This window comes from Rhinolophus hipposideros, assembly GCF_964194185.1.
Source record: "Rhinolophus hipposideros genome assembly, chromosome: 21".
In the NCBI taxonomy this organism is placed as follows: domain Eukaryota; kingdom Metazoa; phylum Chordata; class Mammalia; order Chiroptera; family Rhinolophidae; genus Rhinolophus; species Rhinolophus hipposideros.
The window spans coordinates 20,011,619-20,037,658 of NC_138067.1; the positions used below are offsets into that span (position 1 = coordinate 20,011,619).

The window sequence follows — 26,040 nt, forward strand, 5'->3', positions numbered from 1 at the left end:
ACAGTCCAATTGTAGACATACAAGCAATGGAAGTAAAACAAGGAGAGATTGTTTTAGTGACAAACATTGTGGTGATGTTAACTGTAGGAGGGCAGAGAGGAGAGACGTTTTTGTGGGTTTGAGTGAGCTTTTATTGCCTATGTGAAACTTGAGTTTGTGCTTCTTAAAGGATGTCCAAGGTTTGGATACGTGTTGAGGAAAAGAAAGGGCATCCAAAGAGCTTGGGGCTGCAGGAAGCGAGGCCAGAATGCACAAGAACATGGAGATGATGGGGAGGAGATCCTCTTGTTGGAGGGAAGTGAGACAGATGATTGAATTATAGTGTGTGGGTAGAGGTTAGAGAGTTTCGAAACCAGTCTGAATAGTGTGATTTTGAATATTTTGGCATTTGGTTCTTGTATGGGAAAGAGACCCGAGGAATATGACATTGTGGAAAGCTAGACTGATCTTTCTGTGTTCTGGACTCAAAGATGATACCAAGAGTTCCAGCTGGAGAGATCAGGGCAGTCAGTGAGGGGCAGTTCCTTTTGGACATGTTGAGCCATGCTGCGTGTTGAGTGATGGAAGGTTAGCGACTTACAGATATCTTGTGGCCTATGGAAAGTATGAGACACATATTCAAGCGATAAGTCAGGAATGGAAAAATTTTGTTTTGGGAGTCGACTCATAATTTCAGTAATTGAAACCACAGAGGTAGTTAAGTTAGTTGATGTACAGAGATAAGGGCAGAGCGCCAAAGGAAGAAGTATGATGATAGTTAAATATTATAGGAGAACAGAGAGGAGAGGTTTCTGTGGGTTAAAGTAGTAGGACATTTTTTTCGAGTAAGTGGAAAAGCGCATCCACGGAGAGCGGTAGGAACGGGAAGCAGGGCAGACGGTATAATGTTCGGAGAAGTAAAAGGAGAACCCGAAAACTATATTAGAGAAGCAAAGGTGGGGAGAAGATGTCAGGACAGGGTGTGATGGTCGGCAGCTTTCAATGCAGGGAAGACAGAAGATGATGAAAGTAGAAGAAGAAAAGCCATTGGCTGCAATGCAGAGGGCATTGGTGACCGTGGAGACGAAGGGTCTTCTGACCCACCCCAAGTAATGTCCAGCCCTTTCCTCCAGGAGTCTGATGGTGTATTCTGGGATGGGCATCTGCGTGTATCTACACAAAACCCCACAGTTGGTTGTACTGGGCCTCAAAAGTTGAAAACAGTTGTTACAGTAAACAGAGAAAGGACAAGAGCTCCCCTGGCATTAGGAGGTTGTGTTGAGTGAGAAAGGGAAGCAGTGGCAGAGTCCGCTTGTTAAAGGGAGCTGAGCTCCGAGGGTAGGACCGAGACCACTGTCTGAACCAGCAATGTGAGTGGGTCAGAATCTCCTCATCCAGGAGCTCACGGGTTACTGGAATTTAGTAGAGAGTTGAGCAAGAGGGTTGACCAGTAAAATCCTTTAAAGCTATCTTATTCATCATCAAGGAAAGGACAATACACCCCTGCTGTAGAAATAACAGGGAATTCACAAAAGAAGTATAAATTGCCAATAAGTATCTGCAGATGGGTTATTCCTAGCAGAAACATGTAAATTAAAATGAGATACTGTTTCTTACCTGCCAAATCGATAACATTAAAAAAAACCCACAAATAATATCTACAGTTGATGAGGGTGCAGGAAAACTGATGCTCATGTGCCATTGCGACCGTGACTTGGAAGGATTTTCCTAGAAGACAGGTTGGCATATTCTAGAGGGCCTTAAATATCCCTAGTTTGAGCCAGCATTTTTTGCTTCCAGAAATATGTCCTAAGGAAATAGAAATGGAATGTCAAGAATAAGAACCTAGGTTTTAGAGTACAAAGGAAAGCTCATCTGGTTAGAAAGGCTGACTTAGCTAGTATGTGACTTGTTAAGGTACTTTTACCCTCTAAGACTCAATTTCCTCATCTGTAAAATGGACTGTTTTAAGGATCAAATGAAATAGTGCATAATTTAAAAGTGCTTAGAACCACACCTGGCCTAAGTGGGTAGTAATGGACCTGCTACTTATTTTTATGAGTTATTTTCTTATTATAGATACATGAGTACACAAAGATTGATGAAAGCACCAAGGGATGAATGCAGCTTTAATAGCAAAATAGTAGGAATTGCCTAAATGTGTAGTAATAGAATTTAGTGAAATGATGCCGTGTCCATCGGATGCAGTATCTATGCAGCCATTAATTGTAACTTATGAAGAATATCTAATGTCGTGGGAAAACGTTCATGCTAAATTAAGTTAAAAGGGCAGTACACATAAGGAGCAGTGGGATCCGAGTTTGGTAAAGAAAATCAGTAACTATAGATGTGCAGGGGGAAAAACCTCCTGCCAGTGGCTCTCTGGCTGGAGGAATTATAGGTGATTTTTATTTTAGAATTTTTAGAATTTTTAGGAATTATAGGTGATTTTTATTTTATGGAGTCTTTCTGCACATATCCAAAAAAAATTTTTTTAAATAATGAGCTCATACTACTTTAATTAGTAGAAATTATTTAAAATAAATTTAACATCATGAGATGCCAGATTGTAACTGTAATGGGCCAGATGGCACCTTTTTACATCATCTGATAGCTTTTGCTCAATAGCACGAATGGAGAGATGATAAATGCGAGGGATTTTGAGGAAACTAGAGGAGATGAGAAGTTTTAGGTGCTGGCAAAGAAAGCGTTGAAGTTGTTGGTAATAGTCCGTGTGGGAAGGCATCCAGTTTATCAGGCAAAGGTCCAAGGGATGAATGCAGAGGGGTAGTTAAAGTTCCTATGTTTGGTGAAAGGAGGTGCTGCTTTAAATCTGGGAGGGGGTCAGTGCTTTATGGTGATTAAATCCAGGTCAGAAGAGAACCATCTAGTCCAGTGATGGACAAAAGATGCGGGTTCTGTCTTCAGGATATGGCGAAAGGCCTCAGGGTAGATGCTTAAATAAGTACGTAAGTGCTGGTATTCAGCTATTCGAATAGCTGGTTCAATTGCCCCAGATGCTTTTTTAAAACAAGGTAGAGTATAAGTAATGGGTAATTTCACTTTTTATTACTGTTGCCATAGCTTTGGTTGTTGTTGAATGGTGGGTATATCTACATAGATAGTAAAAAAAAAAAAAAAAAAAAAAAATTCTGTTCCCCTAAATACCAGCTCATCTCTTCCAATACCCACAGACTGGGTTCCTAAACCTGGCTCTGCTTCTGATCTCACGACTCCCTCCTCTTCCCCTCCATTATTCCGCTGTAACCAGTATATCGCGGTGGTTGTGGATTCCCTGTAGAATGGACTGAGCTAGCGCTTTTCGCTTCCAGGCTGATTTATGTTCGCTCTGGAAAGAGCACAGATGCACTTATTAGCCAACACGAAGCCCAGGGCCTGGACGATTCTCTGGGCCTTCCGGGCAATGGACCTCCTGCAACACAAGGGACCTGTTCAAGCACGTGTGTGTTCTCTGACCTTGCCATAGTTACAGAATAATTCTTAAGGCTACTAGGATATTGCTACCAAGAGGACGGAATCTCACCTACTTATGGTTTAACACTTACTGACTTGTATTCAGCAGCAGTACACAAATACAGTTATTGTACAGAGCACAGAATAGAATTGGATATGATTCTTCAGTAGATTCCAAGCTACACAGATGAGGGTGTTATTTCTTTGGCTTTGAATGAGGTTCCCACTTATGTCGGAATTTTTTATTTTTTATTTTTGAGGAGATGTGCATGGTTTATTCATGGTTGTGGATTTTTTTTCTCTCTAATATGTTTTAGTCCATATTCAGCGACGCTCACCTTCTGTAGGTTGCTAGGGTTCTTTTTCTCTGCGTTGGCTGCCTTTGTCCTTACATTCAGAACTGCTTTTACCAAGTTAGGGAAATCTGTCCTGAGTCAGGATCATGGGCGTCTTGGGTAAATGTCTTTCTGTGTTGTGTTGAAATTCTGCCCAAGTTAGAATGGCCATTTGTCTGCTCCTGCTGCAGAGATCTACGTAGCACCTCATGGCGGGAAGGAGGCAGACCAGTTTTCTGTTCTGGTCTGTGTGTAACCTCCCTGTCCAGCCTTGCAGCCTCCCTCCTTTCATGAAGCTGTGCCAGCAATGAATTTCACGTGAAGAGAAGGATATGGGAAGCAAGGTAGGTTGGCTGTTCATATGTATTTTGGAGGTTCAATAAGTAGAACTCTTAACACTGGACAATTGTTTTCTTTTGATATAATTTCAGATATACGGGAAAGTTAAAATGTGAGAACAAAGAGTTCATATATACCCTTCGTCCATACCCCCTCCCACGTTAACATTATTTTGTATTCTTTCTGTCTGTCTATGTATATGTGTGTTACACACACTTACCCCGTTTTTTTCTTAAGCCACTGGAAAATTGAGACATCATGCCCGTTCACCTCTAAATAGATATCAGTACGTATTTCTTAGACACAAAGCATTCTCTCATATAACCGCACTGCAGTTATCAAAATTAGGAAATTAACATTCATATACCACTGTTATCTGATCTACAGACCTTATTCAGATTTTGCCAGTTGTCCCAGTTATGCCCTTTTATAGGAAAAGAAAATCCCTGATGGTGCCGCATCTCTGCAGTCTCTTCTAATCTGAAACAGTTCTTCAGTCTGTCTTTCTGTTTCACTTCTGAAGAGCATAGGACATTTTGTAGGCTGTCCTCAATTTGGATTTGTCTGATGTTCCCTTGTGATTAGATTTAGAGTTTGCATTTTTGGCAGGAATGTCAGGGAAGGGATGTTGTGTTCTTCTCAGTGTATCCTCTCAGGAGACACATGATGTCGATTTGTCTCGTTCCTGGTGATGTTAACTTTGATCATGTGGTTAAGGTGGTGTCTGCCAGGTTTCTCCACTGTAAAGTTACTGTTTTTCTTTCTGTAATTAAAAAGTATCTTGTGGGGAGATACTTGGAGACTATGTAACTATCCTGTTACCACTCAAACTTTCATCCACCAGTTTTGGTATCCAATGATTCTTACCTGAATGGGTTATTATTATGATGGTTACCAAATGGTGATTTTCTAACTCCATGATTCCCTCTGCATTTGGTAGTTGGCTTTCTACCCGAAAAAAGAACTTTTCCTTCTCTCACATTTATCTTTTTAATTTATAAAAGTATACAATTATGGATTCTTAGTTTATACATTGGGTTGTAATCCTTCACTCTCGTATTTTCTTGTTCACATTGTCCCAGATTTAGGCAGTGGGAGCCCCTTCAACCTGTTCCTGTCTCCTTTTGACACACTCTCATCATTCTTAGAGCACTTCTGTGTGTTCTGGCTCAGGAAGATGCCCCAGGCTCATCTTACACTCTACCGGCCCCAGCCCAAGACTTGTCCATTTCTCCAAGGAGCCCTGGTTCCATCTAGTTCACCAGAGATTTCTTCAACTAAGAGAAACAGAAATAGAACATGTTCAGGAATCATCTCTTTTCCTTTCCAAGTGTTATTTCTCCCAATACCTTAATTTCCCCCTTAGTTTTCCTAAGTACCTATTACATCTTGGATGTGGAGGATACAGAGATGAGTGAGATATGGAACCTGCGCTCAAGCTGCTCACCGCCTAGTGGTGGAGATAGACCAGTCAACAGATAATTTCAGCAGTGCGATAACCCCAGAATTACAGTGTGCCGCCATGTGCAAAAGCACTATGGGATCACAGAGGAGGAGGTTAAAGCTGATTGAGTAACCGGATTGATAACCCAGGAATGAAAAGAATCTTCACCTTTCAGAGGACCTGAGAGGCTGACTGATGGAACCTCCTGGTCACAGCAAAATCCCCTTTTCCATTCATGAAACCAGGGAGTGCAGTACTTCAGAGTCAGCATTCCATTTGGGAACTTTGATAATCTTGAGAAAGATTTTCACTTGTATTGAACTGAACTTGAATTGCTTATAAATTCCCTCATTACTCCTAGTGAAGCCCTGAAGCTACATGGAAGACGGGTAGCCCATCGTCATTGTATGTGGCAGGCAGGCCTTCACGTGGTTGAGGCTAGTTGTCTTACCCAGTGCTGGGGCGTCTCTTTCCGTGCACTCCTGAGCTGTTCCTCGTCAGCCATTCTGACCATGCTTCTGACGAGATTCCCTTGAGTGGATCTTAACGTTCTTCATGCAGAGAAGATGATGGGAGTGTGCACCAGCCGAGTTCCGACAGGAATAGTGCACTGCTGTCGCCAGAGGTCACATGTACCTCTTTGGCTGCTATGCCAGCTTTGGGCTTCCACTGAGTTTGTAGTAAAGTAACACTGCGAGGGATTTTTTGCATGAACTCTTGAATCTGAGTGAGGCTGTTTTTTTCAGTTTATTTTACGTGAATGTTCTTACTGAACCTACAGATGATTGTGAATTTTACAGGACCGTCTTTATTTTTGTTTTATTTTTTTTATTTTTGGTTCTCCCCAGCAGCTAATTTACTCTGTTCTAAAACTATGAGGCGCTTGTGATATATAATCTGCAACATATCCTTTTAAATGTAATACCAGTGCTTTACGCACGATGACGTACACACACATCACGCTGGCCCCTTCTCTTGTTCTATATTATTTCTGAGTGCTTTTCACCACTTAATGTTATATTTTTGTTTGTTGGCGGTCTCTCCTCCACAAGAATGTAAGTTGAGACCTGTTTATCATCGATGCCCTAGCATCTGACACAAAGTAGGTGCAGAATAAATATTGAGTGAATGAATGAATGAATGAATGAATACTTTTTTTGATTTATAGTTCCTGGAATCTGTTTTTTTTTCCCCCACTTAAAAACTTGAGGACAATGGGCTTACCACACAGTTCTTTGCAACAGCTTCTCCTGCTCCTTTTATCCCCTTTCCTGTGTGAAGATATCCAAGTAAAGAAGTCCATTGAACTCCTCCCCTCACCACTACCAAGCATAAAAAGGGTGTTGTACGAATTGGCAATGTTATACATAGCAATCCCGTTATCCCAGGATCTTAGAGCAGTCCCTGGGTACATAAAGATTGAATGTGAATGTCAGATGTAGGGCGTTCAGGAGTTCTCTTTGAGAAATAGGCATTAAAGAAAAACCGTAGTAGAGTGGCTAAGAATATGAACTCCACACAGCCAGGATATAGTTTTGTTATTTAAGCTGCATCACTTGGGCAACCTCAGTTTTCCCGTCTTTAAAATGGAACAATAGCATTCATCTCACAGCGTGGTAATGAGCATCGAAGTGGTGCCATGTCTACTGACCTTAACATGATGCCTAACTCAAGAGATGATGGCTTCTCTTACGGTGGTTTTAATTTTAAAAAGCTCTGGGAAATACAGGCACCGAGGAGGAAATGAAGTTACCCATAACCTCATCCCCTAGCAATTATCATCATAAAAATTTTGATATAAATCTCATGTATTTCCATATGCAAACCCATATATGCTTTGTTCACTTAGTATCCCCTGTGATCATTTTCCCACGCCTGTAAATAGTTTCTTTAGAAAATATGTTATAACATCCTATGGAACTCGATGCACTGGTATTCATTTAGAGAGTCCCTTGTTTTGCCAGATTATTTCCATCTTTTTTTTTTCATTACACATGTTGTGATAAATAATCCTATGTCTCTGTGGGTATTTTGGGTTGTTTCCTAGCGTGGAGGAATTGCCGAGTCCCAGGGCATGTGTATTTTTGAGGCTTTGCTCCCTATTGCCAAGTCGCTGCAGGAAAAAGGTGCCGATCGACAGACCCTCCCGCAGAGGAGGGAGTACCTGGGAAATGGCCTTGCTTGCCTGATGGTTTACTTGTCTCTGGCGAGGCTCCGTGGGTTATTCACAGAGGCAACAGTTTCTCACTGTCTCAGTTCTCTCTTTGTTTTTCTTTTCTACCCCTTTGTTTCCTTTCTTGGTTTTCTGCCAAATAGCCTCTTGTGAAAGGACCGCCTAATTAACCCTGTGCTAATTAACAATTTAAAATTACACAGTGCGACTGTTCATGTTTAATTCTCTGGGAGCTAGAGCAATAGCGGGAGGCCCCACCCCTTTCTAATAACTGCACCGCCCCCCACCCCAGCTTCCCTGTTACTGTTGCATTGAACCCAGTCTTGTCTCCTTAAAGGAATGTGATAAAACTGTCACATCACATCTTCTCAGTTGAAAGAGGGAGATGGATGACTTTGTTAATGGGGGCCCCCAGGGTAATGTGGTGGAGTTTTATCATTTTAAACAAACTTTGAAAAATAAAGACTGATATTTGCAAAGATGCAGGGAGCTTTCCAGGTAGGTTCCAAGGGAACTAATTTGTAAGAGGAGCAAGGGTCGGGGATTCTTCATGAAGATGTTGAAACTTTTCTGAACAAGATCACTTCTCAAATGGCCGAGTGAAGAGCCAAGCAGAGAGAGAGAGAGAGAGAGAGAGAGAGAGAGAGAGAGAGAGAGAGAGAGGGAGCAAATACTGGATCACTCCTGTGTCTTCCCTTTAATTCTTACCATGTTTCCCCGAAAATAAGACCTAGCTGGACCATTAGCTCTAATGTGTCTTTTGGAGCAAAAATTAATATAAAACTCGGTCTTATTTTAATATAGTATAAGACCTGGTGTTATCTAACATAAGACCGGGTATAATATAATGTAATGTAATATAATATAATATAATATAATATAATATAATATAATATAATATAATATAATATAATACCGGTTCTTATATAAGACCCGGTCTTATATTAATTTTTGCTCCAAAAGACGCGTAGAGCTGATGGTCCAGCTAGGTCTTATTTTCGGGGAAACACGGTATTGGAGAGATGTGCTCTTTTGAAATCTAACTGAATTCTTAAAACCACACAAAAAAACCCCATGTTGAGTATAATATGGGTGGGCATGAGTAGAATGCATCTATATTTAAAGGGAATGTTGGGGTATAAGTAGCTGGAGAGAATCAGGCTGCAAGAACGGTTAAGGGTTTGTGATGTGTGAGCTGGCCCTGGCATGTGTGAAGGCTGAGGAAGGAGGCCCAGATCCGGGGGTGCGGTGGGGGGCTCTTAACAGAGCCTGCTGGCAGGGCTGCCTGTGAGAGTGTGGGGACCCGCTGGGTTCCCAGGCTGCCCTCTGTAACTGAAGATCATTGATTTTACGGGAAACCGTGTTTACAGACAGAGTGCTGATCGACCTGCTGAGTTGACTTCTGCCTCCTTAAGTAAGAACTACCTTTTTCTTATTGACTGGCTGATAAACAGAGCGAGAGGGACGGCTAGCCGGGTGGGAGAGTGGTGGATGGCCTGCGGTCCTTGAGCTGAAGGATCGGGCCGTTTTAAGCGACTTCTTCATCTCTGTGTTCTGGTCCTTTCTTGACTACCCCTGTCCCTGCGCCTTCTAGGGACTGGTAAGAAAGCCCAAGACTGACCCTGCCTGGTCACCTAGCCGTGCAGGCACAAAGCATGGACGAGTTGGCCATCTGGTGAAGATGTGGTGAAACAGAGAGTGTCTCAGGCTTTAATAACGCACATTCACTGAGGACCGTGTTAAAATGCAGCTTCTGATCTTGGGCAGCACTGAGAGTCTGCATTTCTCAAGGTTTCCTGGTCCCTGAGTCACACTTTGCTTAGCAAAGCTGTAAAAGGTTCTTCTTGTCATGGCCAGCATGCATTGAAAGGAAGTCCAGAGCAGGCAGCATAGATCTGGAAGTAGGATCCTTCTTTCCCACCAATGTCTTAATGGGCTGTCCCTCCCTGTGAATTGGTAGTCTTCCACATGTCCCCTCACATGGGGCTCATGTCACCACCCGTGGGGTCACCTGTCTTTCAGAGGCGGCCACGGTGTCATCTTTTCTTGACACCATTTGTTTGCGCAAAAGTCAGACAAGTTTTTAAAAGTCCCAACTCCTTAAGTGTGTGATTTGTGGAAGAAGAGCACAGCAAGAAAAGCCCACCAATTAATTGGTAAACGCTTGCAGGTTTCTCTGGCTCAGCCCCGGCTGGAGAGGAGATTGGCTTTGCTGTCGATACACAAGTCCCTGGTGAAGCATCAAAGCTGTTCTCCTTTATCAATCGTGGCCTCCCCTTCCCGCATGTTCCTGTAACTTACCAAGCATTTATGACATTGATTTTACAATCGGGCTGTTAACCCTCCCGCCCCTTCAGGCCTGCCAACCTTGTTGGCCCAAGTTGTCAATCAGATGTCGTTCAGCCAATCAGACACATTCTTAAGAGCTACCCTGGATTCTCACCTGTGTGCCAGCCAAGCTGTACGAGGAAGTCCCATTGCATTTGTTGTTTGGTTTGGTTTAGTGTAGTCATCTTGTTTAAAATCAATATGTCTTTTCTCAGGCACACAGAACTTTGTCGTAATGGAGTTTGAGGTTATAAATTGAGAGGTGGAAAGAGGGAGAAAGAGAGGGAGAAGAAGAGGGAGAGGGGCGGAAAGGGGGTGAGAGAGAGAGAGAAAGAGAGAGAGTTTTAAACAAAACATAACATATTCTTCCAAAAAGTTATTCCTCCTAAGACTTCTGGTAAACCTGCCTTCCCCATCTTTTCCCGAGGGGGAGCTGTTGGCTCACTGTGCAGTCAAGAATCAAGAAATGAAGAGAGAATGGGAAGATGGGGGTTGGGCAAGGGGAGGGAGACCAAACCCAGCCAAAACCTCCATCCGCTGTGTATGAATGAGATGGTGGGTGGAGAAGCAGCCAAGTGTTCTCCAGGAAGGAGGCGTTGGGGGGAGGGTGGCCTGGGATTTGCTGGCAAGGATCAGGGCCGTGCGAGGCGTGTGAAGCTCTGAGTTGCCTGTAGGAGCAGTGCCTGGATAGAAGAAATACCCTTGTGATGTTGTTGCCACAGGAGCAGAGCAGCGGCGGGTGATCTGATGACTCCCTCTCCAGGGACTCGAGGTCTCAGAGGGCAAATTCAGCTCAGTGGCACTTTGGAGTCGGAAACGGAAAAGCCCCAGGGCTGAAGGACAGCTGTTTGGGGAGCGACTAATAACTAAGAGGCAGGTGTGGAACAGCGGCTGGCCGATCCCAGCTGCTGTCTCAGCTTGCCGCTAAGATCCTGACAGCAAAAAGCCCCCAGCCTGTGGTGACCAGGCTCCATCCAGACAGGGCAATCTCGACGCTGCAGGAGGGGGAGTCAGCTCACAAAGTCTGGGAGGTTCCTCCTAGAAATATCAAGCTCATGTTTTGCACCTACGTGTTTTGAGTCTGAAGCCAGCTGAGTCACAAGCACGGGTGTTCTACCAGGTGTGGGGAGGAGATGGGAATTCGGAAATCTGTCTTCTATGTTTCACAGTGTCGGGGTGGCATGGGGCCAGTTTTAAGATTTTTGCCCCTCAATTTTATGCCTTGTAAAATGGGATGATGATTCCCAGACCCAGAGAGAATGAATGCAGCCGTGGGCCCTCAAGGGGTCTTTGTGCCATGTGTCTAGGCGTGCACACTTGTCCTCTGAGCCCTGCAGCTCTCAAATGTTTTTCTTTGAACTCAAACCAGAAACATGGTCGATAAAAGCCACAACAGCAACTTCGCCTCTAAATAAGTCTATCCTCGCACAGGTTTACCATCCTTTTTCTGGAGGTATAAAATCTTTCTCCTCTCGTGCGTCCCTCCATGGTGTTCCCCTGGCCCAAAGACAGCCTGGGCAGCCAGGGGGCACTCTGTGTTGGCCGTACGCATGTGGGGGGCCTGCCCATCTGTATCCTAGGCAGGGTCTGGCAAGATGATGCGGTCATCCTCAGCTGTGGCTGTCGCCCAGCCCTGATGCTCACTAACGCTGTGCTTGCAAAGAACGGAAATTCAAACTGGTCTCCAGGGGTAGAGCAGCCGACAAGCTGAAGACAAAGAGGGATTCTCGTGATGTCCCTTCCCCGTGCCCCTTGCTCCTGCCATGGACCCCGGCCGTGACACCTGGGATGCCGTCTACCCTCTGCGAGTTGGATAGCATGGGGCGATCGCTGGGGTCCCTGCTGCCCCTGCGGTCTCTGTTGTGGGTGTGGACAGAACCTGTTAGAGTGCTCTGTGCGGGACCTTAGCCTCGGCCCTCCTAACCTCTTTCCTTTCTCTCTCTCTTCCCCCTCTCTCCCTCCTCTCCCCTTTGCCTCCACTCTTCAGGTCCGATCCGTACTGGGTGCAATGAAAGCTCCACGCAGGCCTTACCATGGAAGGCTGTGACTCGCCTGTCGTCTCGGGGAAGGACAATGGGTGCAGTATCCCTCAGCACCAGCAATGGACTGAACTCAACAGCACCCACCTCCCCGACAAACCCAGTGGCATGGAGCAGTCCACAAGTGAGAACCACGGGCCCCTGGACAGCCTGAGGGCCCCGTTCAATGAGCGCCTCACGGAGAGCACCGCCTCGGCCGGCCCCACCGCCGAGCCCGCTGGCAAGGAGGTCAGCTGCAACGAATGCTCGGCCTCCTTCGCCAGCTTACAGACCTATATGGAGCACCACTGCCCCAGCGCGCGCCCCCCGCTGCCCCTGAGAGAGGACAGCGGGAGCGACACCAGTGAGGAAGGGGACGAGGAGAGTGATGTGGAGAACCTGGCTGGGGAGATAGTCTACCAGCCGGACGGCTCGGCGTACATTGTCGAGAGCCTGAGCCAGCTGACCCAAAGCGGGGGCGCCTGTGGCAGTGGCAGTGGGCCTCTCCCTTCGCTCTTTCTGAACTCTCTCCCCGGTGTGGGGGGCAAACAAGGGGACCCTTCTTGTGCTGCACCAGTCTACCCACAGATCATCAACACTTTCCACATAGCCTCATCCTTCGGGAAATGGTTTGAGGGCCCAGACCAGGCTTTCCCGAATACCTCAGCCCTGACGGGGCTCAGCCCTGTCCTGCACAGCTTCCGCGTTTTTGACGTGCGACACAAAAGCAACAAGGATTACCTGAACAGCGACGGCTCTGCCAAAAGCTCCTGCGTATCCAAAGATGTTCCCAACAATGTGGACCTGTCCAAATTCGATGGCTTTGTGCTCTACGGCAAGAGGAAGCCCATCCTGATGTGTTTCTTGTGCAAACTGTCCTTCGGGTACGTCCGTTCCTTCGTGACCCACGCGGTGCACGACCATCGAATGACCCTGAGTGAGGACGAGCGGAAAATTCTTAGCAATAAGAACATCTCCGCTATCATCCAAGGGATTGGCAAAGACAAGGAACCCCTTGTAAGTTTTCTGGAACCAAAAAACAAAAACTTTCAACACTCTTTAGTTTCCACAGCTAACCTCATAGGCCCCGGACACAGTTTTTATGGTAAATTTAGTGGCATTCGAATGGAAGGGGAAGAGGCTCTCCCAGCTGGCCCTGCCGCCGGCCCCGAGCAGCCCCAGGCTGGTATCTTGACCCCCAGCACCCTCTTGAACCTTGGCGGGCTCACCAGCTCGGTCCTGAAGACCCCCATTACCTCAGTCCCCCTGGGGCCTGTGGCCTCCAGTCCTACCAAATCCTCAGAGGGCAAGGACTCTGGGGCGGCAGACGGAGAGAGGCAAGAAGTGGGTGATCCGGATTGCTTCTCCGAGAAAGCAGAGCCAGCCGAGGAGGCGGCCGAGGAGGAGGAGGAGGAGGAAGAGGCCGAGGAGGAAGACGAGGAGGAAGACGAGGAGGAAGAGGAGGAGGAAGACGAGGGTTGCAAAGGACTCTTTCCAAGTGAGTTGGACGACGAACTGGAGGACAGGCCCCACGAGGAGCCTGGGGCCGTGGCAGGTAGTAGCAGCAGCAGCAAAAAGGACCTTGCTCTCTCAAACCAAAGCATTTCTAACTCCCCCTTAATGCCTAATGTGCTCCAGACCCTGTCGAGGAGCGTAGCTTCTACTAGTTCTAATTCTGCTTCTTCCTTTGTTGTCTTTGATGGTGCGAACAGGAGGAATCGTTTAAGCTTTAACAGTGAGGGCGTCAGGGCCAATGTGGCAGAGGGCGGCAGGAGGCTGGACTTTGCTGACGAAAGTGCCAATAAAGACAATGCCACAGCACCAGAACCAAATGAAAGCACAGAGGGCGACGATGGGGGCTTTGTCCCCCATCACCAGCACGCTGGCTCCCTCTGCGAGCTTGGGGTTGGGGAGTGCCCCTCGGGGAGCGGTGTGGAATGCCCCAAATGTGACACGGTCCTGGGCTCCTCCCGCTCGCTGGGTGGCCACATGACCATGATGCATTCTCGTAACTCGTGTAAGACACTCAAGTGCCCCAAGTGCAACTGGCACTATAAGTACCAGCAGACACTGGAGGCCCACATGAAGGAGAAGCACCCTGAGCCGGGGGGCTCTTGTGTCTATTGCAAAAGCGGGCAGCCCCACCCTCGGTTGGCACGAGGCGAGAGCTACACGTGTGGTTACAAGCCTTTCCGCTGTGAGGTGTGTAACTACTCCACAACTACCAAAGGCAACCTCAGTATTCATATGCAGTCCGACAAGCATCTCAACAACATGCAGAACCTGCAGAATGGAGGCGGGGAGCAGGTCTTCAGCCACACCGCCGGGGCAGCGGCGGCTGCAGCTGTGGCCGCTGCCGCCGCGGCCAATATCAGCAGCTCCTGCGGGGCCCCCTCACCCACAAAACCAAAAACCAAACCCACCTGGCGGTGCGAGGTGTGCGATTATGAGACCAACGTGGCGAGAAACCTCCGTATCCACATGACCAGCGAGAAGCACATGCATAACATGATGCTCCTACAGCAGAACATGACCCAGATTCAACACAACCGCCACCTGGGCCTCGGCGGCCTGCCCTCGCCCGCCGAGGCCGAGCTTTACCAGTACTACCTGGCCCAGAACATGAACCTGCCCAACCTGAAGATGGACAATGCTGCCTCGGACGCCCAGTTCATGATGAGTGGATTCCAGCTGGATCCCTCGGGGCCCATGGCCGCCATGACGCCTGCTCTAGGTGAGGCTGACTCCATGTTTGTTTGTTCTATGATGTGACTTAAACTGGGGAAAATTGAAGATAGGCTGAGGTCCTGTGGATTCGGTTGCTATTTTTTTTTTGTTTTTCCCCTTGAGTCGTTTCGTGTTAACTCGAGTGTCTGACAATCAAATATGTTTCTCAAGAATCCCTTGAACTCTGTGTGTGTCTATGGAAGATTGTATGCATTCAACAGAGATGTGATTAGACTCCAGCTCCTTAGGCCAGGATTAAAATTTAAGTGTTTCCTCTAGTTTTTGGCTTCTGGTCAACCTTCCTTCCTATTCCCATTCTCCCTTTCTCTGTCTCTGTCTCCATTTGAAAAATCGCCACAATTATCTGAAATTTTTGGATTCCATTAAATATTTATTGAAACTTACAGGAAACTGTAGCTGGAGTTTTAAATAGGAACAATCATCTCCATGAGAGGAACTGGAAATTAGCATGCTTTATTTAGGTAACCAAAAGCTGGTTCTGTGCTGAGCTGGGAACCACCCAGATAGGTTTCTCCAAGTTCTTCGGTGCGTTTACGAGGATCTCAATGAAAGAGATGTGTTCTTTTCCTTTCTTGTTTTGCATGAGCCGTCGGTGATTTGTATAGTTAGGAATTAAATTGCCCTGGGGCACTGTAAAGACTGGTGTGATAGATGGGAATGAATAAATTCTAAAATTGTACATCAAAGAAAGCTAAGTTTTAATATCAGTTAGATCCTGCTTAATGGAGCCTTTGTTGCCATGAAAAACGACCCATATTTAGAGAAGGTGATCTGGCTGTGTCCAGACACCAAGTCTTACCGATTGGCTTCATAGATACAGAATGGGACCAAAAGGATAGGATTTGGATGCCGAAAACCATGAGTCTTTGCATAAAAGAATCATGACCACTTTGAGGGGAGAACTTCTATAGGTAGAAAATGTACAAATCCGTTTCGTTAGCACCAGCATGATGGTTGGGCCACTCCTGCCCCCACCCTGTGCTTTGGACAGACGTGGCCTGGTCTCCATTCCCTGATCCTGCGAACCTCTTGGGACCAGTGGTGATGGCCTGAATTCAGCAGTATCCCCTTACTGGCATGGGATAAGTTGTTCTCGGCAACAAAGTGTGAGCAAGTACTTTTATTCTGGCATGGTTTTAGGTCAATGCCAGGGAGATAAACCTCACCAGTTGACATGCCTTTATTTGTGTGGGGTTTTAGGGTTAATTGCCGCGGATGAGTTACATTTCATAACATTTAATTTGTTTTTCTTGCTATGCATTTAAACTTGAATTGTTGCTACTTTAATCTTGTTTTCTGTTTTGGAACACTGACCTGTTGATCTTTTATGACCAAGTGATTGGAAGATGTCTTACGGACTGGTGAATCATGGGTGCAGAGGATCAATGGTCTTATTTGTCCCCAGAGTGAACCCAGAGGGGAAGGGATGCGCACCAAGGAGTGGCATCAGTACCCTGTGTTTTTCTTTCTTTCTTTTTTGAACCTTTGGGAATTGGGGTTTTCTAGTCGGGAGATTTAAACTCTTGAGGAGGGAGATCTTACAGTAAATCAAATATAATGTAGGTGGAATGAAGACACAGAAAATGGATGGGTTCATGCTGGGTCAAAGGGAGATCTTTTTAATTATCTTGAAAACCAGTAAGTCTGACTTAGGCTCGAATGGAGAGTTAGAGAGATAGTTTGCTTTTACACCACGTGTCTGTGAATCCGTGGGGCATCATGCATTATGGCTATCTGGTAGATGCAAAAGAAAGAGCAGAATGAATCCCTATGCTCTGGACATATGCCAAAGATCTGCACTTTCTTTCTTAACAAAACAGAGCTCTTCTTTCTAAGGACCTAATCAGGAAGGGCCCTTGAATTTCCAGTGTCAGCTGAGGCATGTCTGTGGAAACCTTCTGTGTCTGCCTTAGGCCACGAGAGCTGTTGTTGAGATGGCATGAGAGCCACAAATGCTTTATGCTACAGCCTAACTGGGCATGGATATGATAGGACATGTCCAAAGGACATTAACTTGTACGACCTCAGTAGAAGTTGTATGACCTCAGTAGAAGCGTCGTATGTAAATGAGAGGAGCCAGACCTTTCAGTTTGGTCTGCAGTTCTACTGATATTTCTTAAGGCCATTTGTGAGAAAGCTATAGGTTATTAGAGATTACTGGGCTCTGTAGGGGCGTGTGTGTGTGTGTGTGTGTGTGTGTGTGTGTGTATGATGTACTGCTTACAAAGTTATTCTCATACTACCTGTGACAGAACCTTCTCTTTTGTGATACCAAACAGGCTGATTCTGGGAGGTTTCCTGCTAGAGGCCTTTAAGGAAAGTGGCAGTACCCTTGGTCTAGTTTGGTTGGATGTGTCACCATTTGTAGATAAGATAGACTTGGGGCCATCTGAATATCTTTCTGATCATCCCTTTGCACTCTAAAGTTTAGCACAGCCCTGAGAAACGGATAGCTTGTGGGGGCCTCCTCGTGTTTCCCACATAGCCAGACGGCCACAGGACACCTACATGAGGTTTAATGGGTCCTTTGCACTGCCTTTGAGCCTGGAAGATATCTTCATCCATGTGCCTCTCTGACAATGTCCTAATGGGCAGGCACATGTGCCAGGGTGTAAATTTCCAGTGTTAAAGTCAGGTGCATGTGGAAAGATGGGGGCCCACTCCTTTCCAAGACTGTCTATCTAGCATGGCTTGAAAGTAAATGCCTGCTAAGTTCTCACTTACTGGGGCTCTCCTGCTAATCCTTGTGAATTAGGGAAGGTTCTACTTTTTGGAGGCTTAATTAGTTCCTACTGGCTCTATGGATTTATAGGATTCTAAGCCTTGGGTTCGTTTCTCCAAAATGTGGTTCTCGGAGGGAGTTTTGGCTTGCCAGTCACCCTCATTTCACTGTTTCTCTGTTTCTTTCTTTAATTTGCATTTCATATAGGGACTTATTCCTCTGAATGGTCTTAGGACTTCTCATTTTCACTGAGGCTTCCAACAAGTGACAGTTGAATTTCTCTTTAAATTTTTTTTTATTGGGGAATATTGGGGGACAGTGTGTTTCTTTAAGGCCCATCAGCTCCAAGTCGTTGTCCTTCAACCGAGTTGTGGAGGGCGCAGCTCAGCTCCAAGTCCAGTTGCCATTTTCAATCTTTAGTTGCAGTGGGCACAGCCCACCATCCCATGCGGGAATCGAACCGGCAATTTTGTTGTTGAGAGCTCGCGCTTTAACCAACTGAGCCATCCGGCCGCCTCTTGAATTTCTCTTTAGAGCCATATCGATGTGCTGAGGTTAAATTTAAAAAGTGGAGAAGATTTGATGCTTCAGGTGGTCGGCATCAGAAACAAATATGTGTTCGCTCCTTGTTTCACCCTCTGGGTAGTTCCCACTTGTACTGAATCTTATGTATGTTTCATGGATGCTGCCTGGCCCCCGGCCCTATTAAGGTATGGAGTTCTTAGGCTTTTCCCCCCTCTTCTTCCCTCTTGTCCTAAAAAGAATGTCTTAGTTATGGCTTGTCTCACCAAGGGAGATTGCAAGAGAGAAAACAAGCAGAAAGCTTCCTGACCCTTCTGGAATGCGCATGCAAAAGGTTTCTGGGGCTTGCTAGACTATCCACAGGCTTCAAACGCAGCCAGTCTGCTCTGCAGAGCCTGCCTGTACTCATCTTCTCACGTAAGGTGCCTTGTGTAGCGTAAATGAGAAAATCATCAAGTATATATATATGTAATATATATATAAATATATAATAAATATATATGTAAAGGATATATATATATATATCTTTTGATTAACCACTAACTTGGATTCTAATCAGTCATTAAAAGACAAGTAACAGCCCAATCACATGCAAAAGGTCGAGTTTAAGTATCAGCTGGGGATAGGTAGGGGCAGACAGCTCAAATGTGTATGTGTTTTGGGGAGAGGCAGAAAATAGAAGCCGACACTCCGTGTTCCGCTCGGCTGTCCGCTTCCAGGTAATGGAGGGAAGGCTGCTCTTTCCAAGCCTTTCTCGTGATCTAAATAAGAGCTTGAGGTGTTAATTTACCGCTGGTGAATGAGAGCCTGTCTCTGGTTTGTGCAGGGCAATGATGGACTGAGAAAGAACAGGGGTGGTGAGGGAGCAGCAGAGCTTTCGTGGACCCTTTTCTCGTGGACAGTGAACTGACCTTTTCATTTCAGGGCCCATCTCAATCCACTTCCCATATCTGTGACAATTTGTTTCTGTTTTACCCTTGTCTGGTAGAGCAGACATTTGAACATCTGTGCAGGAGGCTGGGATTTTCTAGAGGTTCAGTGAGGAAAAGACCTGCCCTCTGTCCTAAAAAGGCTGCACCTGGTGGCGACACTGGCCAGCCTATAGCTGTGTGTGTGGCTGACTTACGACAAAGGAGAATGTGACATGTGACATAACAGATGCCATCATGCAGTGTGGGGGCTCAGAAAAGGGAAAAGGTTGTACTCTTGGGGAGATGTGGGGGGAGCTGGTACCATTGATGGGACGGTGGGGTACTGATCAGCGGGATGTGATGAGGCATAGGGAGATCGTTCCTGAAATCTCAGATTCAGGCCTGTGCTGTCCAATACAGTAGCCACATGTGACCATCTAAATGGAATTGAATTAAAAAATAAATAAAACTGAAAATTCAGTTTCTCAATTGCACCATGGCCGTATTTCAAGTGTTCAGTAGCTACACGTGGCTAGTGGCCACCACACGGGACAGTGCAGATGTAAAACGTCTTCCATCATCGCAGAAAGTTCTTTTGGACGGCGCTGCTTTAGATAAATGCTGGACCCGATTCTGATTCACTATAAAGGCTTCGTACCTTAGATCGCAGCTAGAGCTCATTTCCAACTTGTTGGGGTCTGGAGTTTCAGTTTCTATTATGTCCGGTGAATGATGCTTATTTCTATCTTTTCTAGGATCTAAGCGAGGGGCTGAATTGAAATATTCAAGAGTTTATGATTTCCTACCTTTTTCTAGGTGTTCCTTTGCAAAAGGAAAAAAAAAAACACCCACACATAAAGCCTTCCACGAATTTTTAGAAAGATCTGAATGCATGAAATTGATTTTTGTTGTTGTTGCTTTGGTGTTTTTTTCCAGTTAATAGCACCTTGCAACTCTTGAAACATGGTCTTCTGTCTCCCTTGACCCAGGGTTGAGGGAAGAGGAGGGCTAGGTGGTGCCTCAGTTATGGCTGCAGCTGTGAGCCTGGCCTCTGATTCTCTTCTCTTCTCCTTCCCCGCAGTGGGCGGTGAGATCCCCCTAGACATGCGTCTCGGGGGTGGGCAGCTGGTGTCGGAGGAGCTGATGAACCTGGGCGAGAGCTTCATCCAGACCAACGACCCGTCGCTGAAGCTCTTCCAGTGTGCCGTGTGCAACAAGTTCACCACGGACAACCTGGACATGCTGGGGCTGCACATGAACGTGGAGCGCAGCCTCCCGGAGGATGAGTGGAAGGCCGTGATGGGGGACTCGTACCAGTGCAAGCTCTGCCGCTACAACACCCAGCTCAAGGCCAACTTCCAGCTGCACTGCAAGACAGATAAACATGTGCAGAAGTACCAGCTGGTGGCCCACATCAAGGAGGGAGGCAAAGCCAACGAGTGGCGGCTCAAGTGCGTGGCCATCGGCAACCCCGTCCACCTCAAGTGCAACGCCTGCGACTACTACACCAACAGCTTGGAGAAGCTGCGGCTGCACACGGTCAACTCCAGGCACGAGGCCAGCCTGAAGTTGTACAAGGTAAGACCCAGCCTGCCTCCGGAAGGAGTGGGTGGGCTCCCTGGGCGATGGCAAGGGCTGGGGGTGGATGAACAGTCTGTGTGTCAGGGCCGGGTTGGTGGCTGGATGGTGAGCTGGTGTTGGAAGCGGAATTGGCATCCCTTTCCTCATGAAGCTGCAATGGGGTGGCAGGCGTCAGCTGGTACCTGAAGGTTCTCTTTGTGGGGTGCCCCAGTTAGGCAGGTTTTGTTTACAGCAGCCCGGTGTTGTCACATTGTTCCCTGTACCCTCTGACTGTTTTTATAATCGACTCTTCGCTAACTCACCATTCTGTTTCCTGAGTTCTTGGCTTCTGTGTTCCTTGGTGCTTCTGTGTTTTCCCTCTCCCCTGCATGCTGTCTGTTCTCCTTTTCTGTCTCATCCTCCCACCCATTTTTTATTTATTTTATAAAATCACTTCTCTCCTAAATGCCGCTGGGGTGCTTTGTCCATTTAGTCATTCAGTTCATTCATTCAGCAAATAAACACTGAGCGCCTACTATATACAAGGCACTGTTCTGGGCGCATACCTGCATCCGTGCACAAAATAGACAAGAAATACCTGCCCTCATAGAGCTTCCATTCTTTTGGAGGGAGATGGGAGCACAATGAATAAATTACACCATAGGCTAGAAAGTGGTAAATGCCATGGAGAAAACTGGGGTCGGGTAAGGGGGCTCCTTTGTTTGCTTCCTCTTATCTTGCCATGTCCTATGTCCCCTTTCTCGTCCTCGTATTTGTATTGCTTTTTCCAGACTTTTTCCATCTTGCCCCTCTGCCTCTGTCCTCTCTCCCCGTCCTTCTACCCTCCTTTCTAACCTCTCCCTGCTCCCTCCAGTCCGTTTTCCAGTCCGTAGACGGTAACAAGAAGGAGGTGCTCAGATGCTGTAAATAGTCCTTTCACTTGCACGGCAGAATTGCTCCAGACGTTTCTATTGATTTCCACTGGACTTAAAGCCTCACCTTTTTCTCTAATCATCCCATAATGGCTTTAGTATGAACAATCAGGTACAAATCGCCATAAATCTGCCCAGCCTCTTTCCACATACCTTCCACGCCCTCACCCTCTCTCTCCATTTTCCTCCCTTTATTGTTAAGTCTCTCCTCTTTTCTTTCACACCGTTTCCCATGTCTTTGGGCCAGTGAGTGCCAAGTTTCTGCTGACCCTAGGCTGTTTTCGTCCCCTTGCTACTCATGGTGATTTTAAATAGAGACTCCAAATCAGGAAGACTTTTCTGATCCTTTCCCCATATGGTCTCTGTCGAGATTGATAACTAATGCGTGTTACAACTGCTTGTTCTCAGGCTGGCGCAAGGCTGTGTAACATGGATGAGAAACCATTTTAGGGAAAGGAGTTGAGAATGCAGGCATGAGGTAGTGGCAATAGAATGTTCTGGAATTGACTGCTGACTCCAGCGTGGAGGGGCTCCAGTGGGGAAGGTCTGGACAGCAAGTAGCCAGCCCCTGTCCTGCGTAATCAAGAACCTCATTGGGTGGCTTAGCTTTGTTCCACCATTGAAAGAAAAGGCTCCTTGTGGTCAGTTTAAATTGAAGGTCTTAACTGGCCACAGGAAAGTGCCAGTGTGGTCCAGAAAACCTGATGGGGAAAAAAACAGTGGAAAAAAGAGTTTCCAAAGGACCCAACTGAGCAAAATTAGTGCAGAGGACTCAGTGTGGCCATGGAAGGTTCTGTGCAACTCTGATGAAGGGCGTTTAGAGCTGGCACAAACCCAGGCTCTTCCATCCAAGGAAAAAGGTGCCCTTCAGATTGTAAAATGTGCGCGGAGGTGATTAACTCCACACTATGTTCTCCAATAAGAGTATACCAGGCCCTTGGCTTTGCTTCCAAAAGGCCTGGAACCAGGAGGATTCGCTGAGAATAATCCCTTTTTGGTCCCCAAACCACATCCATGGGTCACACCTAGAGAGTCAGGTTGAGGCAGTTTCCAGGATGGATGTGAGAGAAGCTGTTGGTGTGTTTCCATTCGTGTTTTGCTGAACTAACTCTAGCCACTCATTCTCCTTGGCCTGATTTTCTCATTTTTCCTTTTTTTAAAGATGGAGGAAACTCCTGCTCAAAAGGGGCAGTGTAGGTAGAAGGGCCATAGGGGTTGGGATACAGGATAGAGTATGGGAACCCGTGCCTCAAGGAGAGGTGCCGAACAGTGTGTTTGGTTGGCACCTCCTAGGGGGTTGACCAGCCCCCCGACCCTCAGGGCAGAATTCACTGTGTCAGGAGCTGAAGGTCGTTAGCCTGGTCTCGTTAGTTCTTGGGTAATGAATGGTCCTCAGCTTGCTGTGGCTCTGTGGTGGGGGCAGGGAGCTCTCCCATCCACTCCCGGATGGCACAGAGATGGGCTTAGCATTCCAGTGCTTGCACCGAGGCTTTTTGTCCCACAATGTGACTAAGACAAACTTCTCCTGCCCCCGAGGGGGCTCCCTCTCCCATGGTTTCCATGACTCCACGGATTTGGGGTGGGGTCTGGAGGTGGTTTGAGAGCCAGTTTTTCTCTAGGCCCTGGTGTGGCCTGTAGTAAATGGAGATTGATTGCATGTTATTTTTCCTCTTGCTAATGTAATCCATTAGCCCAGCACATGCATAATCAGTTTAGAGCACAGTTAACTGGATGTAATCGAGTTCTTTACTGTCTGCTAGAGAAACAGCCCCAGATGCTGCTGACCCGGGGAGGGCCCCAGGCTTCTCACACAGTCCTCCTGACTCACCCCTTCCCAGTCCCCACCCCACCCCACTTCCCTGGTAGATTATTCTTTATTGGTCAGGGAGACTCCCTAACTTGCTTTCTGCTGCACCTACTCAAATGGCTATGATGTGCTTGACTTCCTGATGGGTCTCCCACCCTCTCTTTCAACTGAAGCTTTTCTTCCCCTCCTCTTCCTTTTTCATGTTGGAGGAGACAGAGCGGCAGTCTCGGGAGATTCAAGCAGAGGCGTAGCTTTCCGGTTTGTCATTTGACCTCACACTGGTCCAGAGTCACTTCTCTTGGTGCCATAAATGCTGGGACGTATGTTGCTGTACCAGGGTTGACCTGTCTGAAAGCGTGAGCTAATTTCTAATCTGGACATGAGAGAGGGTTGGGCTAATCTATAAAACAAACAAACAAAAATACCCCAAACCTGGTGATATTATTTCCATTGTGCCTGGAATTGTCTAGTTCTGATTATTGTGTGAGAGCCAGTTTTTAAATTGAGATTAATGGTTAGTGAATTCTTCCTCCCTGCCTCCTGGCTGGAGGAGGCTGCAGAGCCCCAGACATCAGATGGAAGATGTCTCCTCTTCTCCGGACTGCCAGGTTACTTTTGTGAAGAGCTCACCAATGACCTCCTAGACTGATTTATTTTTTGCATCTTAAGTGGTGGTGGACTCTGGCCCTGCCCCTAGTGGTCATATGCCCACATCCTCGCACCTGCCATTATGGGACACTGTGAATGATGGGAGCAGCAGGAAGACCAGCTGCCCTGTCCAGTTGAGGGGCTGGACTCTTGGTTTGAATCTGAGTCAGAATGGAGGCATGTTGTGGAAAAGGCACTTGTCTCTTGTTAGGGCTCGTGTCCCAGCACATGAGGTCTGCACCTTTCTGCTCTCCCTGGTAAATGTATCACTCCTGCTTAGAGGACCAGTACCCAGGCTTCATTCTTCCTCTCTTTCCATCCATAGAGATGCGGGGTGCTCTTGCTTGTCTTAAATAGGGGAGGGCAGAAACAGTAGTCCCGTTTCCCCATGGGGGATGCATTCCAAGACCCCCAATGGATGCCTGAAGCTACAGATAGTACTGATTCTTATGTGTTTTGTTTTTTCCTATACATACGTACTTAGCATGAAGTTCAATTAGGCAGAGTAAGAGATTATCACCAACAACTAATAATAAAATAGAACAATTTTAACAATATACTGGAATAAAAGTTATGTGGGTGTGGCATTATGAAGTAAAATAAGGGCGACTTGAGCATAAGCACTGTGATACCAAAAGAGCTGATCAGATAACCAAGACTAAGTTACTAACAGGCAGGAAGTACGGACAGTGTGGAGACCTGGACAAAGGAATGATTGACATCCCCAGTAGGATGGAGGGGGGTGGCACGAGATTTCATCATGCTACTCAGAAGGATGCACAATTTAAAACACACAAATTGTTTATTTCGGGAGTTTTCCATTGAATAGTTTTCGACTGTGGTGGACAGTAGGTAACTGAAATTGTGGGAAGTGAAACCGTGGATAAAAGAGGGACGGCTGTACTGACAAACGCCTGCCCTCTGCTCTCCTGCATGTCAGCGCTGATCCTGAGTCCACGGTGTGTGGGTTCAGAGCTAGTGTGAGCGAGCTCTTCTGGGCGTATTCGGACTTCTCTGCTGTGTGGTGTCCCTGGTGAGCTCTCTGAAATTTGTAGTGTGTTCAGCTCGGGAGAGGAGGGTGCAGAAAGGGCAGTGGGTGATCAGTGCACACCTGCCAACTATTAGATCCTGGTTTTCACTTTGATGTTTTTCTTCACCTGAGAGTCATTGGAGTGGAAATCCATCAACTTGAGCAGATAGATTAAGATCCCACCAGAATCTATTACTCAAACAGTTCCCAGCTGAGGTTCCTTTGATTGGGCCAAGCCTGAAGGTTTCCTATTAATCTTAAATCATACACAGAGAAGGTTCTCTACCACAGAGGTGGGTCTGGGCCCCATGTGAGCTGCCTTGGGCCAGCCAGGCAAACAGGGTGAGATGCCAGCTCTACTTGGCTTCAAGTAGGCGTTCGGCACCCATTGACTGAAAGACACACACCCCAGTTTTCCACACAGTGGACTTTCACTTTGGCCATTCTGTTAGGATTATGCAGGGCAGAAAGACGGCAGTAAGAAACCCTCCATCGGACTCTGCATTCCTTTAGAATCCATCTTCTTAGTTCTTTCCCTGCTGGGTAAGAAGCTGGTTGGGGCTCACACTCCAGCAGGGCCATAAATTCACCGTAAGGTGCATGGACAAATCAGAAGATGTAGATGAAGTCAAGCATTTGGTTTACAATCTGCATTTTTTGCGCTCCTTTATGGTGCACTGGGCTGGGGCAGGAGTCTTAGGAAGACAGCTGCACGCTTACGCCCATTGGTGGTGACTGGTGGCCGTTGTTTGGCTTGGAAAGCAGGAAGCATAAACTCTCAGGTGAGCTGCCTCTCCACCTGGTCCTCTCTGCCCTGGTGTGGCTACGTGTTTGAAGCACTGGTGCGAGTGTCATCTGGTTTACATCGTCATTCTGGAACCAGTTTCCTCAAACCTTGTTTTCTCATTAGGTTGACTAGGGTTTTTTTTTGTTTGTTTTTTTTTAAGTGCATACTTCTGCCTTCTTCTCATACCTCAGTGCCTTCAACCAAAAATGAGAGGGGAATGTTTTCATGTGGTTGATTTAGAAGGTGTGAATGGCCAGATGTTTGGGTAGATTTTAGCACCTTT

The 26,040-nt window shown here is 46.7% G+C and overlaps 1 protein-coding gene across 3 annotated transcripts in view; it reads left to right on the plus strand.

The window, feature by feature from the left end:
* The window catches only part of ZFHX3 (zinc finger homeobox 3), a 270,690-nt gene that overhangs the window by 96,905 nt on the left and 147,745 nt on the right, over positions 1-26,040 (plus strand). For all 3 annotated transcript variants that reach the window (XM_081032306.1, XM_081032307.1, XM_081032308.1), the window contains exons 2-3: positions 12,060-14,824; positions 20,075-20,571. In XM_081032306.1, coding sequence (XP_080888432.1) covers positions 12,106-14,824; positions 20,075-20,571 — 3,216 coding nt within the window. In that variant the 5' untranslated portion in view covers positions 12,060-12,105. The remainder of the gene's footprint in view (positions 1-12,059; positions 14,825-20,074; positions 20,572-26,040) is intronic.